At 40.9% G+C, this 14275-nt stretch overlaps 2 protein-coding genes across 3 annotated transcripts in view; one reads left to right on the top strand and one right to left on the bottom strand.

The window, feature by feature from the left end:
- The window catches only part of LOC112120575 (CXXC motif containing zinc binding protein), a 15933-nt gene extending 12507 nt beyond the window's left edge, over positions 1–3426 (top strand). The window contains exons 7-8 of the mRNA XM_026651864.2: positions 2148–2213; positions 3175–3426. Of these exons, the coding sequence (XP_026507649.1) occupies positions 2148–2213; positions 3175–3252 (144 nt within the window). The 3' untranslated portion in view covers positions 3253–3426. The remainder of the gene's footprint in view (positions 1–2147; positions 2214–3174) is intronic.
- Positions 3427–5414: 1988 nt separating this feature from the next.
- Positions 5415–14275, bottom strand: part of LOC113406550 (carnitine O-palmitoyltransferase 2, mitochondrial-like) — a 9343-nt gene continuing 482 nt past the window's right edge. Inside the window, exons 2-5 of one of the 2 annotated variants that reach the window (XM_026651842.2) lie at positions 12351–12431; positions 12100–12206; positions 8496–9800; positions 5415–6435 (exon numbers count right to left, since the gene is read on the bottom strand). In XM_026651842.2, the coding sequence (XP_026507627.1) occupies positions 6104–6435; positions 8496–9800; positions 12100–12206; positions 12351–12431 (1825 nt within the window). In that variant the 3' untranslated portion in view covers positions 5415–6103. Of the gene's footprint in view, positions 6436–8495; positions 9801–10913; positions 10957–12099; positions 12207–12350; positions 12432–14275 lie in introns of those variants that run through there. The other variant, XM_026651841.1, reaches the window with a different exon arrangement.

The following is a 14275-nucleotide window of genomic DNA, read 5'->3' on the forward strand; positions in this document are numbered from 1 at the left end:
TATGGGAGGTCCAGGTGGATGGGGGAGCAGCTCCCTGTATAGTGACCTCTCCCCCCACAGCTGAGAAGCGATGGGGGCAGGAAGCAGGGGAGGATTCTCAGCTTCCTGCACCTGTGGGAGGTTCCTGGGGGTGGGTCTGACACAGTCCCAGGCACTGCTTGCAGGGGAAGAGGAAGTGCCGTCCTCTCCTGCCTCCAGCAGTCGGGACTAGCAGCTGATCCCAGCTCAGGGTAGGAGCCACTGGCTGGGGAATCCCCAGTCCTTTGATGATTTATCTCTCCACCAGCTGCTCCGTGTGCCTTAAATGATGTACTCCCACTGCAAGGGAGTGGTGCATGACTGCTCTTACAGCTTCCCTTCGCTTCCCTGTTAGTAAGTCATTTTTCTGCAGGGATGCGAAGAAATCTGCGGGGGACATGAATTCTGTGTATGCAGTGGCGCAGAATTCCCCCAGGAGTAAGTTCTGCTGGAATTACAACAGCCTGTCACATTGTTTAATGTTCCATGGATCTTTGTTAAATGTGTACTGGGTGATGTTGGCTCTGTATCCCTTCCACTTCCATTCTTTGCTCTGTGGCAGTTCTGTATTGTGGCCGGTGGAGATGCATCTTCTCTTTTATTGCTGTCTCCTCCTCCTCCCCCCCCCCCCCGGGTTTGTGATTCTGCTCGTGTAAAGGCTGCGTACAACGTTTGATCTAAATGCACCACTCCCATTGACATGTGTCACACATTGTGGGATGTGTATGACTAAATTCTTAATTTTCACAGATCCCAAAACACTTTAAAGTTTATGGCCAGAGAGCACATTCCTTGTACACTCAAACTTCTCATAGAAGCTAGTGGGGATTTATGTCTACAAGGAATCCAGGAGCAGGTCCCATATGCGTTTCAGTTTGCAAAACCGGGAAAGAGTTCTCCTTATACCATAGCCAGTTGTTTGTTTAAACATAAAAAAATAAAAGAACAAAAAAATAAAAAGAATCCAAGTAGCTCATAGGAAGGCTTCTTACATTGTCCATCCTTTAATTTGTGTCATTGTTCTTAAATTCTTGAGGAATTTTGTTGACCAACAAAACATTAATCTGTAATTTAAATATCAATATTTTTTTTAACCCCAACTGTACCTTCTTTGGAAATGCATCCATTGCTTTATGTGCTGGATCCCAGAGTTGCAGCCACCTTGGCTGATCTCTCTATTCCCCAGTAATTCCCTTTAGTGTCATTGTTTGGGGAGGGGGGGAGGGTGAGACTGGATGAGTGAAGCGTTGCCACTGCTCATGCGTGCACCCGTGGAGACTTAAGTGTAGTTATCTCAGGTCAGTTTCTGCTAGAAAGGATAGGTTACGTAGACAAAGAATCGTGCAGATCTCACTCTGAAATTGTGCTGCTTGGGTGGAATCTAATCTGGTTACAATTAAAATCTAGTTGATTCTCCTCCTTGTGGTAGTTTGCTTGACTCCTCTGTACCTAAATGAACTACACAGGATGATGATAGTTACAAACACTTGGCCCCTTTTGCCAGAGAGGTCTGGGTTCTCATGCTGTTTAAACCAAAACTGAAGACTTGTCTTTTTTCCTCTCTTGCTTTCCATTGTTAGCTTGCTATTAAACTGGAGTACACTGTTTCTAAAATGCCTTGAAGTATCTTGGTGACAATTTTAATCTAATACATTCACTGCTAACAGACGTACTGGATACACTTAGAAACCTGTCATGCCATAGAGATTTTTTGGGGAAAAAACAAGTTAGAAAAAATAATTTGCAGGAAAAACAGGTGTGTTCTGGAAAACTGATGTTTCCTTGCTTTACAATATTACTTGTATAGTTTTAGTAATGTTCCTATAGCTTCCGGATACAACCGAACTCTACATCCATTGTATCCTTTGGAATTGAACATATGTAAAAATAAAACTTGGGCATGAACAGTCAGGCTTAAACTCTCCTTGATTATTAAACAGAGGGTAATACCCTATATTGAAACCATAGGTCACGTAATAATTTGGTCACTCTTTATACCTACTTGTAAGACCGCTAGCTCCACTAAAATAAATACTTGTACTGGATAACCTTGTTTGTTGAACTATTTTAAACATATTTAAGACTTATTACAATTCATATCTAAGTTTATTTTAATTCTGCTTTTGTAGGCTGGGTTTGCTGCTGAAGGTGCAGAGTCTGGCACACCTTTTAGTGAAATAAACTTGCTGGAAAAGGTAAAACTTATTTTTCCTCAGTATCCCTATCCCCAGAAATAGCAATCACCCATTTAAAAGTATGGCTTTATGTGCTTTAGAGTGGCATGCATGCACAAATCTTAAGTGGAGGAGGAAACAACCTTCAAACATGAGTGCTCAGCATTAGTGTGTACCTCAGGGTGCTTATTTGGAAGTGTCTAAGATGGACATCTTCAGTATTTTGAATAGTCATGGTATAATTGCAGCTTGCTCTTGAAAAAATGTTGGCGGGACACCCAAATCATGGTCTCTTGCTCAAGTGGCAGATTTTTATGGGGGTACTGGTTTTCTTTTGCTCTGAAACTATTGGGGCAACTCCTGAGAACTCTTCCAGGTGTTGAATAGTGATGTGCAGTCTCCTTTGAAGCTCAGCATAAGACTCTTTGGGCCTGCGTACACAGAGACTTAGGGCACAGCAGGCTGGGTGTGAACCACAGCACAGTAGCCAGGCATGCACATCCTGCTACTGCACACTAAAAATTCCATAGTGCATTTTGACCTATTGCTGTTCCATGTAGACAAGCCCATAGATGCTCCAAATCTTCATTGGCCATGAGCAAATATCTCAGGCTCAGTTCCTGTCTTTGGTATTCCACATGACGGGAAGATTGGCTTGTCTGACTCATGAGAATAGGTACTGTAAATAATCCTTTCACTCACCATGGTTGCTGGCGTGTCTGTTACTGGCTACAGTCTTCAGATACAGAAAATCTGATTCCTTAAGCTAAAACTACTAAGAAGCTTGAAGCTAATTTAATTTGTTTGATGTTCACTTCTGTTGGACATAGAACTGGACAGGTTAAGGGCATAAACCCTTCCTGCAGACAGTGTAGAATCCAAATTCGGAATGCTGATAAGGTTAATTGATATTCCAATTTGTGATTTTAAATACTACCCCATTCTGTTTTGTATTAATGCTGTAAAATTTGAATTCCTACAGGACTGGAATGACTATGATGAAAAAATAAAGGAGTCTGTTGGAATCTATGAAGTTACCCATAAGTTTCTAAAATGCTAAAACTGCTTTTAATAAAATCTTGACACCTTGGCCAAGTAATGGGCTGTAGTCATTATAGAAGTTCCTCTGGAGTGACTTTCTGTATGGCTGTACTTCAACAATCAAATATAATATCAGCTGAGTTGTACTTGCTGTCCCAAGACTGACTAATAAAGTCATTTTCCACCAGTCTGATTGGTTGTGTTCAAGTAGTTCACTCAGATGAAACTCAGTACAGCCAAACCTAATATTGGAAGGCCTTGCTGTATTTCTTGACTAACACATTGGCCCTTTTGAGACAGATTTAACAACATATACTAAATAGTCATTGCCCTCAGGGTTAAAGACAACGTGGAAGGATTTATCATTGGCAAAATACCCTATTATATAAATAACTTTCAGTCTTGATCATTGTCATTGGCACATTAGGTAATTGCAGGTGTTAGGGCTTGAAGCCAGAAGTACATCCTTGTAATAGTTTCCTGCTAGTTCAATAAACCTGCTGTTACCATTTCCTGCCAACTGACTTGTATTTCAAATGTTGTGACAACTTAGTTAATGTTTTAGCTTAAAGTTTGTATTTGTTTACATTTATGTATAACTATCTTCTGAAAACCAAATGATCTTTACACAGTCATCAATTTTTTACCCCACTCAGTATGTAAATATTTTCCCTCTTGAATAGAGCTGACATCTTCATTTAAAAGGAAACAGCCAAGTACTTCAGAGGTTTTGAATGTATTAATACCTTCCCCCACCCCTAAAAGCCCCTAGTCTTTCCCTATCTGTTCTGTAAGGTTTTTTCCCCAAACCCAAATGTACTCTTCAGCCCCAGGAAATCATCATTCGCCAAAGTCTCAACAGCAAAGTAAGTGCAGCACATGTAGTGTCCTGCCTTCTAGCAGCAGCCTGCAGAGGGATAAAAAGCCCTGCTACATATTGATAGATAGGAGTCTGGAGAGGCCTGTGGTTTAGGGTTGCTTCACCCTGGTAACTGAGATTCATTTTATACATAAGTTATGGCATCTTGTGTTCACTAGTTGCACTCATACTGTATCACTTTCTGATAAAGCAAAGAACTGGGGGAATCTATATTACACAAAGAAAAACTGAAGGCAACTAAACTTCTGGTCCTATGAATCTTATCAGTGACATCCTAGCACCATGCACTTAGAATATACCGTCTGCCAACATGTTATGTTTTGGTACTGTTCACACAGCTGTGAAATGGACACTTTTAGTGCTAGTTTGAAAAGCTAGCAGCAGAGAAAGGAACCACTGCTATTCAACAGGGAAGAGAATTGTCTTTTGCGCTTTCAAAATAGACAGGGGATGGAGTTGAGGCGTAGAGATACTTTCCCTCTCAGAGCAGCCACCAACTTTTTTTTTTTTTTTAGGGGGGTAAGCGTGTTTTTAATAGAGATGCTAATGCAAAAGATAGAGCCCCAAAGCAAGGACCAGTGACAGTACTCAACAAGTGAAGGGTGGGGGCACTCCTGGAGAGCAAACGTTCTTATGTCTTTTGTATGAATTCTGCTGCATTGGGTGTCACATCAGATTTTTGGCATCAAATTAATGTGACTCTAGAGTTACAAGATCTTGAATAAATCTAGCAGATGCAGCTGCTGTCCTTCAGGAAATTCTACTGTGCCTGTTGGAAAGCTCCTTGAACCTCTCCCACCTCAAGCCCAATGCCTTCATTTCAGAGACATCTTAAATCTGCAAATACTAAGACATCCCTGCCACTTGCCTTGGCAAATAGGCTGAAAGGTTCCAACAGATACTCGTGGTGCCATCAAGAAGTCTGGAGAGTTCTAGAGAAGGTAGGAAATAGTCATTAAGGAGAATGGCTGATGGTGATTCCTTCTCCACAGTAGGAGAGAGATATTTGGGAAAGAAAAGCAGCACTAGCCTATGGAGAAGTTAATGAGAAATGATTTTTCAGTATTAAAGATGGCTTATGCCAGGGAACAAAACAGATTATAGGGCAGATGTACAAACAGAAATAATTGACACTTTATAAATTAAGTTTATCTAAAAAGTATATGCATTTGACTGTATTCCTCTATCAGCCTTTGTATGCTTATTTTAAAAGTGTAAACTCTTCACACCAGGAACTCTCAAATCCCTAATCCTGAGATACTACTAAAACATTTCTTCAATCATGTCATAGGTAACTTTATTTAAACATGATTTTCCAACCAATTTCTTAACAGTTTGAAGATTTAACACATGATTACAGTTGTTGGTATTGTTAAAGTCTCACGTTTTCATTTAAACCAATCATTATATTGGAAATGCTTCCAACAGAAGAGGCAGTTAGTTTGATACTGATTCAAATTTAACAAGAAAAATAAAGATGACAGATCTAGTAAGTGTGCATATCACATGTGTAGGATTTACAACTGAATACAACTTTTGTAGATGTTACAACATTGTTCAAATGTAGTTTCTCGTTCCCAATGTAAACATGAACACTCATAGATCTTAAGCTCAAGTTTAATCAGTACAATACTAAAGTTCCTTTCTAGAAATGAATATTTAATGCCTCTGTTATATTTTAAGAACATTTTATATTCCATTACATAACAGTTCAGAATATCAGAATTAAGTATTTCCTGAATATCGCATGCAGGAGCTTGCACTTAATTTCTTTATATGGCTAAGATTTTCAAAAGGTGCCTAACTCCCATGGAAATTCAGTGCAAGTTGGTCACTTAATTCTTAGAGTCCTTTGAAAATCCCAGTCAAAATGCTTAGTAAATTAGCACTAGCAACATTCTTCCACATTCAGCCACACATGATCAGAAGTGATCTTGATCCAAACATTTTATATTGTGCATTAAAAAAAAGTATCCCAGCCCTGTTGTGCCTAACTACTGATATGCTTACCTTCTAAAACATGAAAAATATCATCCAGTGACTTATGCACACACTGGAGGAATTCGTGTACATTCCTGGCTGGGTAAGAGGAGGCACTGCAGCCAATCCAATCATCATGCACTCCATAGCCTACACCAAAGCCATCTGGCACCACTGGAGCAAATCCTCCCATATTCACAGCTGGGCTGCTCAATGTGCTTGTGGACAGAATGTTGTGATTCAGCTGAGCGTAGGTTTGGTCCTGGTAGATGTCAGGTAATGGGATACCTTTTGATGCTGCCAAATAACGCAAACTGAACAAATGCCGGTCAAATCCTTGACCTGTTAAAATAAGAACATAAGAATGACCATGATGGATCAGACTAATGGTTCACTTAGGCAAATTGCTAATGCCAATGCCAGAGGCTTCAGAGGGAATGAACAAAACAAAGCAATTATCAAGTGATCCATCCCTTGTCATCCAGTCCCTGCTTCTGGCAGTCAGAGGGTTAGGGACACCCAGAGCATGGGGTTGTGTCCCTAACCATCTTGGCTAAATAGCCAGGGATGGACCCATCATCCATGAACTTACCTAATTCTTTTTTGAACACAGTTATACTTTTAGCCTTCACAACATCCCGGGCAATGAATTTCGCAGGTTAACTGTGCGTTGTGTGAAGAAGTACTTCCTTATATTTGTTTTTAAACCTGCTGCCTCTTAATTTCATTGGGTGACCCCTGGTTTGTGAGTTATGTGGAGGGGTAAATAATGCTTCCCTTTTCACTTTCTCCACACCATCCATGATTTTATAGACCTCTATCATACCCCCCCCCCTTAGTCATCTCTTTTCTAAAGCTGAAGGCTCCCATTCTTTTTAATCTCCACTCATATGGAAGTTGTTCCATATCCCTAATCATTTTTGTTGCCTTTCTTGGTACCCTTGCCAATTCTAATATATCTTTTTTGAGATGGGGTGACCAGAACTGCACTTAGTAGTCAAGGTATGGACATACCATGGATTTATATAGTGGCATTAAAATAAAAAACACTACAGAAAATCACTGCTTTTCTACAGAAAATACACCTCTACCTCGATATAACGCTGTCCTCGGGACCCACAAAATCTTACCGCATTATAGGTGAAACTGCGTTATATTGAACTTGCTTTGATCAACCGGAGTGCGCAGCCCCACCCCCCTGGACCATTGCTTTACCGCGTTATATCCGAATTCGTGTTATATTGAGGTAGAGGTGTAGTTATTTAACACACTAAATATCACACCTCTTCAAAGCCACAAAACTTACAAGAGTTTTTTCTATAGCAGCTTTCTTATAAGTTATGGTAATATGCTTTACAGAAGGAAACTGCAATGCATTTTTAGCACATCCATTCTCTGGGACAGGAACTCTATTTTACTCATTTATGTAGCAACTACTATAATGGGGCCATGATCTCTGGGACATTTAGGCACTACTGCAATATTAATAAAAAAGGTTTTTAACAATAGTTCAGAAGTTAAATGGAGAAGATCAAAATATGAGGTTTGAAAAAGGAATAAATGTTTTCATATTACTTTAAAAAAAAGTCTGAGATAGCGTGTTCCAAATGGCAGGAACTACAGAGGAAAACGCTATTGAACCAACAGTAAAGAGATTACAATAAAATCGGACAAGGCCCTGTAGACTACATTTTACTAAAAATCTAGAAGATGTTAGCAAGCTCTAGTTCTGATTTATTTTAAAATGCAATCGGGTCAGGTCAGATAGAGCCACTTGGGAAAATTTATCACTGGTGCAGCAGAAGGAACCAAGGCCAGTTTGCACAGTGGCCTCAGTACCACCTGCAGGCAGATACATGAAGCAAGACCCAAAATCCTGCTTTGTGTTGCACTCTCCAGGGCATCAGCCAGTTAGCTGCCACATGTGGGCTAGTATAACAGTAATTTATCTACAGGATAAGAAAAATCTTGATGTGCGTGGGTCTGAAGCAAATAAGGGGAACTCAAAGACACTCCCTTCTTAAGAAGAATGTCACAAGAACAATATGTTTTTTAACCTGGAAAGCACTGCTATTACACCTCTACCCCGATATAACGCTGTCCTCGGGAGCCAAAAAAATCTTACCGCGTTATAGGTGAAACCGCATTATATCGACCTTGCTTTGATCTGCCGGAGTGCGCAGCCCCGCCCCCCCGGAGCACTGCTTTACCGCGTTATATCAGGGTAGAGGTGTAGTTGGCATTCTACAAAGTTTGAATGAGCATAGTCCCTCCAGCAAGATTAAATTACACTTAGTGAGACTTCTGTAAAAGTTTAGCATTAATGAGCAAATAAGCTGATGAGATTCATTTTGTGAAGCAATGCGAATGTTCTATCACCATGACCTGACACTCACACTTACCCATAGCAGCTTCTTTTGTCAACTGGCTGTGGTACTTTGAGCACTCAGCAATCATCTGCTGAAGCTCCTCTGTGCTGTGTTTGGAAGGTTGCCTGACAAAAGCTTCCGTGCACTTCTTTGTATAGATGGAGGCAGGACGGATGGTCTCTGTGCGACCGTGTTTGAAAGCTGCCGTACTGCAAGACTCATACGTGGCAACAGTCTGGCCGTACTGCCGAAGGAAAGCCATCTGGAACGAAAGCTGAGCCACAGCGTCAGGACTTATCTTCTTCTGCTTTAAAAGCTCCTTGCCTCCTTTCTTAAACTGAATAAAATCAAGAGTCAAGGTTTCCATAGTGGCATCAAAGTTCTGTTTGGCTTTGGTAATTCCTGCTTTTAAGGCATCATTCAGCTTAAAGCTGAGTTTCTGCACAGCGCTGGAAGAGTCAACTGCAGCAGGTTGCGATTGTGGGGTGACAGCTGGCTTCTGGGTGCTGTCTTTAAATACTTCATTCTGAAATCTTAATACAGCCACACCATCTCCCCAGGAGTGTTCAAAATGAATGGCCGCATTGCCATCTTTGGTTAGGATAAGGTTAAAGGACTTATCATACCAGCGGTTAATACCATCTCCATGCAACATGGTGTGGGACAAGTGCACAAGGTCTTTAATGGGGAAGTCATCTAAACATAGACAGAAGACAGCAGAATCCACTTTTTGGAGGACTTCTTCATTGCCATTATCGAGTAGCTTCTGTCTCAGTAGTGCCCATATATCTCGGTTTTCACTGGGCAAATATGCAAGAGGGAAGGCTGGGGCTGGACTATTGTCACTAAGTATGTATTTCAGGTGTGCTTGTATTTCAGAAGGCTTCACTATATTCCCATCTCTATCAAGGACATCAAATACATAAAAATTCCCATTTCTGAGCACCAGCAAGTGCTTTGCTTTTTCATCTGTAAAAAGCTCGTCTCGACTGAGCTTAGGCAATCGTGTGGAATTGAAAAGTCGGAAGTACTGAGACATATCTAAGGGGTATGCATTGACCATGTAGGCACCAAACCATGAGAGAGATGAAGGCACAAATCGAATGAGTCTCCTAAAAGTTTGAGTATCACTTTTGTCTGGATTGAGGTGAAAAATCTCTGGCTCTAGATAGCCAGCCCTGAGGGTCTTCAAAAAACGCATAGCAGAAACAGTCATGTTAGTTGCTCGTGTGAGCTGATCATTATATTCAGCTTTTGGGTCAGGGTTGAAAGACATAAATGGGTTAAAATTCAAAACAACAGAGTCACGTGAACTTAGATACATATCAAACCAGGGACCTAAAAATGGAGAGTTGAGAAATAGATTAATACAGGTAAAATTGGCTAATTGTGAAAGCACTGTTTAGAACCATCTATATTACATGTCAAAGTCATTCGGTAGAGAGCTCCAATATCTGTATTTAATTACAAATCTATGGACTGGGGTACATTAGGGCAACATATTCCCACCAAATCAGAAATGGACCTCCCACTGATTCAGTGGGAGCTTTGCCCAAAGATCTAGAGTGCAGCATGGCCTTTAGGTTGCATCACTCAGTGGGAAAACATGCTCACCTTTGGAACCATTACTTCTGTCCCATTTCCCTTCCTTTTTCATCCTTCTTTCTCTATTTCTCACTTTCTTCTGCCTGTGTCTTCTGTTCTTCCCTTCTGAATTCCTTCCCTGCAGCAACCCCTAATTCCCACTGGGGACTCAGTAAAACCACACTCATTTTCAGCTATGACTTAAGTCAGAATTTGAAGTCCAGATCTCCAGAGGTGAAAGACTAGCTAGCACACAAGTTGGGTTTTATAACCCACTCCTCACCATGGTATATAAGCCTCTTAACTCATTCTTCCTCCTCATAGGAATAATTATGTTTTGTTACACTTACGGAAACAACAACAAAAATGAACGGGACTTGAAAGTCGGGGGAAAGAGGGCCGGTTGCAGCTGCAGCACGTAATCCATTTACATAATAATGCTCAAGAAAACCAGTTAACGATAATAATCTGCCACACTTCCCCTCAACATTAAGCTTAGGTGGGCTATCCGCCAGGGAAATACTGGGGTGACAGGATGGCAATAACGAGTGAAAGTCATTACTATCAAAAGGCTGATCAAGCTGGCCTATGTGAGAAGTTGGTGGTTCTCAGTGCAATTCAAATACATGTCTGGTAAACTGCCACCATTGGCACCCTTACTGGTAGTCTCAGCAGAGAGCAAGGATTGAAGCACAATGGCAGGACAGTATGGGGAGAAGACTACACTGATGCTGCTTGTGCTGTACTGGATATATTATCTCAGTCTCCATTGCTGTCCACCCAGCATCTGCCTTCCACAAACACTATAATCATTTACATTTGAATGCCATTGGAAGTAACATGAATAAATAAAAAAAATTCACTAACCTAAAAGCTACATGCTTTCTCTTGCTTTTCTTTCCCTCTTTTCTTTCTCTCTCTGTCTGAATTTCATCTCCTTCTTTTTGTCTTATGTTCTCTCTCGCCTTTTCTTTATTCTGGTCTTCCTCTTTCTGAGTCTTTCCTTTTCTTGTTCTTTAAAAGAATAATGCTCTGCATTTTTTTAAGGCTGGGGGAGTATCTCCTTCCATCCCCCACTGTTCAGTCATCTTTCCCAACTTTTCTGAGAATTCAGTTTTCCAATCAAGCACTTTCAAATAGATTCATGACTGTAACTAGACCTGGGTTAGTTTTTTTATAGAGTTTACTAGCTTTAGAGGCATGGAGGAGTCTAAACACGGGAATATACTTGTATTTATATTTTTAATTACTCTTTTAAAAAATAAACAGTAAATATTTTTCACTACTGTTTTTCCAATATCCCTCAACCTCCTATAGCAGCAGGATCTTTCTTCTCCAACAGGGGAAAGAACATCCAGGACACAAGATCTTCCTATACAGATACCAACATGTCCTGCACTTGAGCAAGATGCTCCACGCTTAAGGATATTTTGATATAAGGATCCCACATTAACCTTAACTAATTCCCCTTACATATAGGCACTACAGCATACACAGCATTCTATCAGAGTGGACCACAGTACAAAATGATACTGTATATCACTGAGCAAATGTTCTTTTCACCAATGTGTTCTGATTATATAGACAGACACAATCTTTTGCTCACTTTAATAAAAATCTGTATACTAAGAGTGTTGTGGCTGGCCCTCCATCTTTGATTTTGATAGCACCATTGTTCTTCCTATACGACATTTTTTTTTTTTACCATTATATTTTGCTAATGTACTGGTTTAAGTTACTTTCTTCCAAATGAAAACATCTTTGAGGAAATCTTGCTGTGGTTGATATTTCTGTTAGGTGACAATAAGAGATCCTAAAGTATTTGGTATATTAAAGATAACATTTTGTGAAGTGCCCTCTTTTTTCCACCAGAGACGGTCTTCTAATTAGCTCAGACATTGTCAAATGGAGTTTTCACATCTTGTTCTGAGTGTAAACAATAATAAGGAGCTTAAACTTTAATCTATTATTCATAGCATTATGAGCTGACTGTCATCAAGCAAGTCTCTCCTCAAAATGAGTCTCTTCTTTATCCCACTATAAACCTTCCTACCTGAAATGTAACTAGTATGTTTGTTCTGCTTGTCTTGAGCAACCAGCTGCTCATGCAATTCTCTTCCAATTCCATGTTCAAAGCTGCGACCAAGTTCTTCAGTTTTCCTAAAACAATCAATCAATCAATCAGACGATCAAAATGCTGTTTCCAGGCATTTTTTTAAAAAGATGCATCTTCTAATATGTAGGAGTTGGAGTGAAAGATTTGATGTACACTGAAGCACTGTTTGGTTTTCTATGTATCCATACCTGAATTGATCATCGTCTAAGAGAGGCTTTTGGGCATTCAAATACCTCCTAACAGTATCTTCTAGTTTGGGAATTGGCAACCTGAGGGGAGAGAAAAAAAAAAGCAAACTAAAATGATGTTGTTAAAGCTCTGACAGTAAAGATTCTTAAAATACCATATTGTTTGTAAGTTAATTCCTATGCTCTTTTTATAAGGGTACGTCTATATTACCCGCCGGATCGGCGGGTAGTGTTTGATGTATCGGGGATCGATTTATCGCGTCTCGTCTGGACGCGATAAATCGATCCACTAATCGACGCCCGTACTCCACCTCGGCAGGAGGAGTAAGGGGCGTCAACGGGGGAGCCGCAGCAGTCGACTCACCGCCGTGAGGACGGCCAGGTAAGTCGAACTAAGATACGCAACTTCAGCTACGCTATTTGCGTAGCTGAAGTCGAAGTATCTTAGTTCGAACCCCCCCACTAGTGTAGCCCAGGCCTAAGTAAGCATGACAGAAAAACAGGAACTTGTTTTACAAGTAGCCAACTCACAGATCCTCCATAATTTTATATACTGCTAGGCATAGACTGTTTTCTGTATTTTGATTCCTTGTGGAAATTCTAACAAATTTCTTTCCAATGCTCATCTTAGCCTAAACATGAAAGCTGTTTTCACCTTGATACATAGTTTGATTTTTGTTGTTTTTACTGCCATATTTCTATTTTTTTAAAATGCTTCTTTCTCCCCTGTTGCTCTGTGAAAGAGCCACACAAACAAATGGGGAAACTAACTACAGTATAATGAAACAATGAAATTAACTATACAGGAAGTGCTGTCCAATGCACAAAGTAAACAAATGCGGGGGGGGGGGGGGGGATTTGTTTTCTCTAATCCCTTTCCTTTATAATAATCGTATGTGTTACTTAAACAATGGTAGATAAGAGATTTGAGACAGAAGGTTATAATTAGATTATAATTTTTAAACTGGCAGTATACACTTGAATACTACTAGCAAAGATCAAAGTCACTACCATCTGTTAGCAATAACCTTTCACCTACATAATATACTGTATCCCATCCCAAAGACAATGTACCCTTCTCCATCTCCTGCACTTTCAGCATATACCAAACCTCATTCATTAGGGGTGTAGCGAGCAATCTGAAACCAATACATATCGACTGGTCTGTTGACCCCACCACCTGCTGTGTACTGGTAGTTTCCCAAAGTAGACCTGATCTAGTAGTGTGCTATTAAGGCTTCACCATGAGCCATAAAACCTGTTGTTCACCATAAGAGAGTTGGACCCAGCAATTAAGCTGTGTATTTAGTCACCCATAGCACAGGGCTGCCTACTCTGCATTGGAGCAGTTTTTTTTTTTTTTTTTTTTTTTTTTTTTTTTTACAGAATGCATTTCCTCTCTGATGTGGAAGAATGTTGCTGCCTTTAAAGCCAGCAGTCACCATTTCTGAAATGTAGAGACATGGGACTCCCTTACCAGGGGAAAAGGACTGACCTAGACAAAGGAGAAGGAGAAAATGGGCATTAGATGCCAGCAATCATGGGAGAAAGGGGCTCCCTTAGCTGGGCAGGGGAAAGGAGATGGGGGTTTTCTTAGCACAGGGGATGGAGGGGTAGCAGAGAGGGAGGAGTTTCTGGGGGCTCAGAAGGATGCCTAGGGCTCCCTTACCGGTATGGGGGACTCAAAAGGGGTAGGGTAGGGGGTCCCAGAGTGGAGTGGCTCTAAGGGTGATGGAGAGGATGGCTCAGAGGAAGGACCCAGGGTGAGTGTGGGGCTCAAAGGAAGATGGGGAGGTGTCTGTGGTGCAGGGTCCCTGGGGCAGCAGTGAGGGGCTCAGAAGGGGGCAAGGTCTCTAGCGTGGGGATCCCTAGGGTGGTGGTGAGGCACTCCAAAGGGGGCAAGGTCTCTAGTGTGGGGATCCCTA

The sequence above is a fragment of the Terrapene carolina genome, unplaced genomic scaffold (genome assembly GCF_002925995.2).
Source record: "Terrapene carolina triunguis isolate 2854851 unplaced genomic scaffold, T_m_triunguis-2.0 Scaffold103, whole genome shotgun sequence".
Lineage (NCBI taxonomy): Eukaryota > Metazoa > Chordata > Testudines > Emydidae > Terrapene > Terrapene triunguis.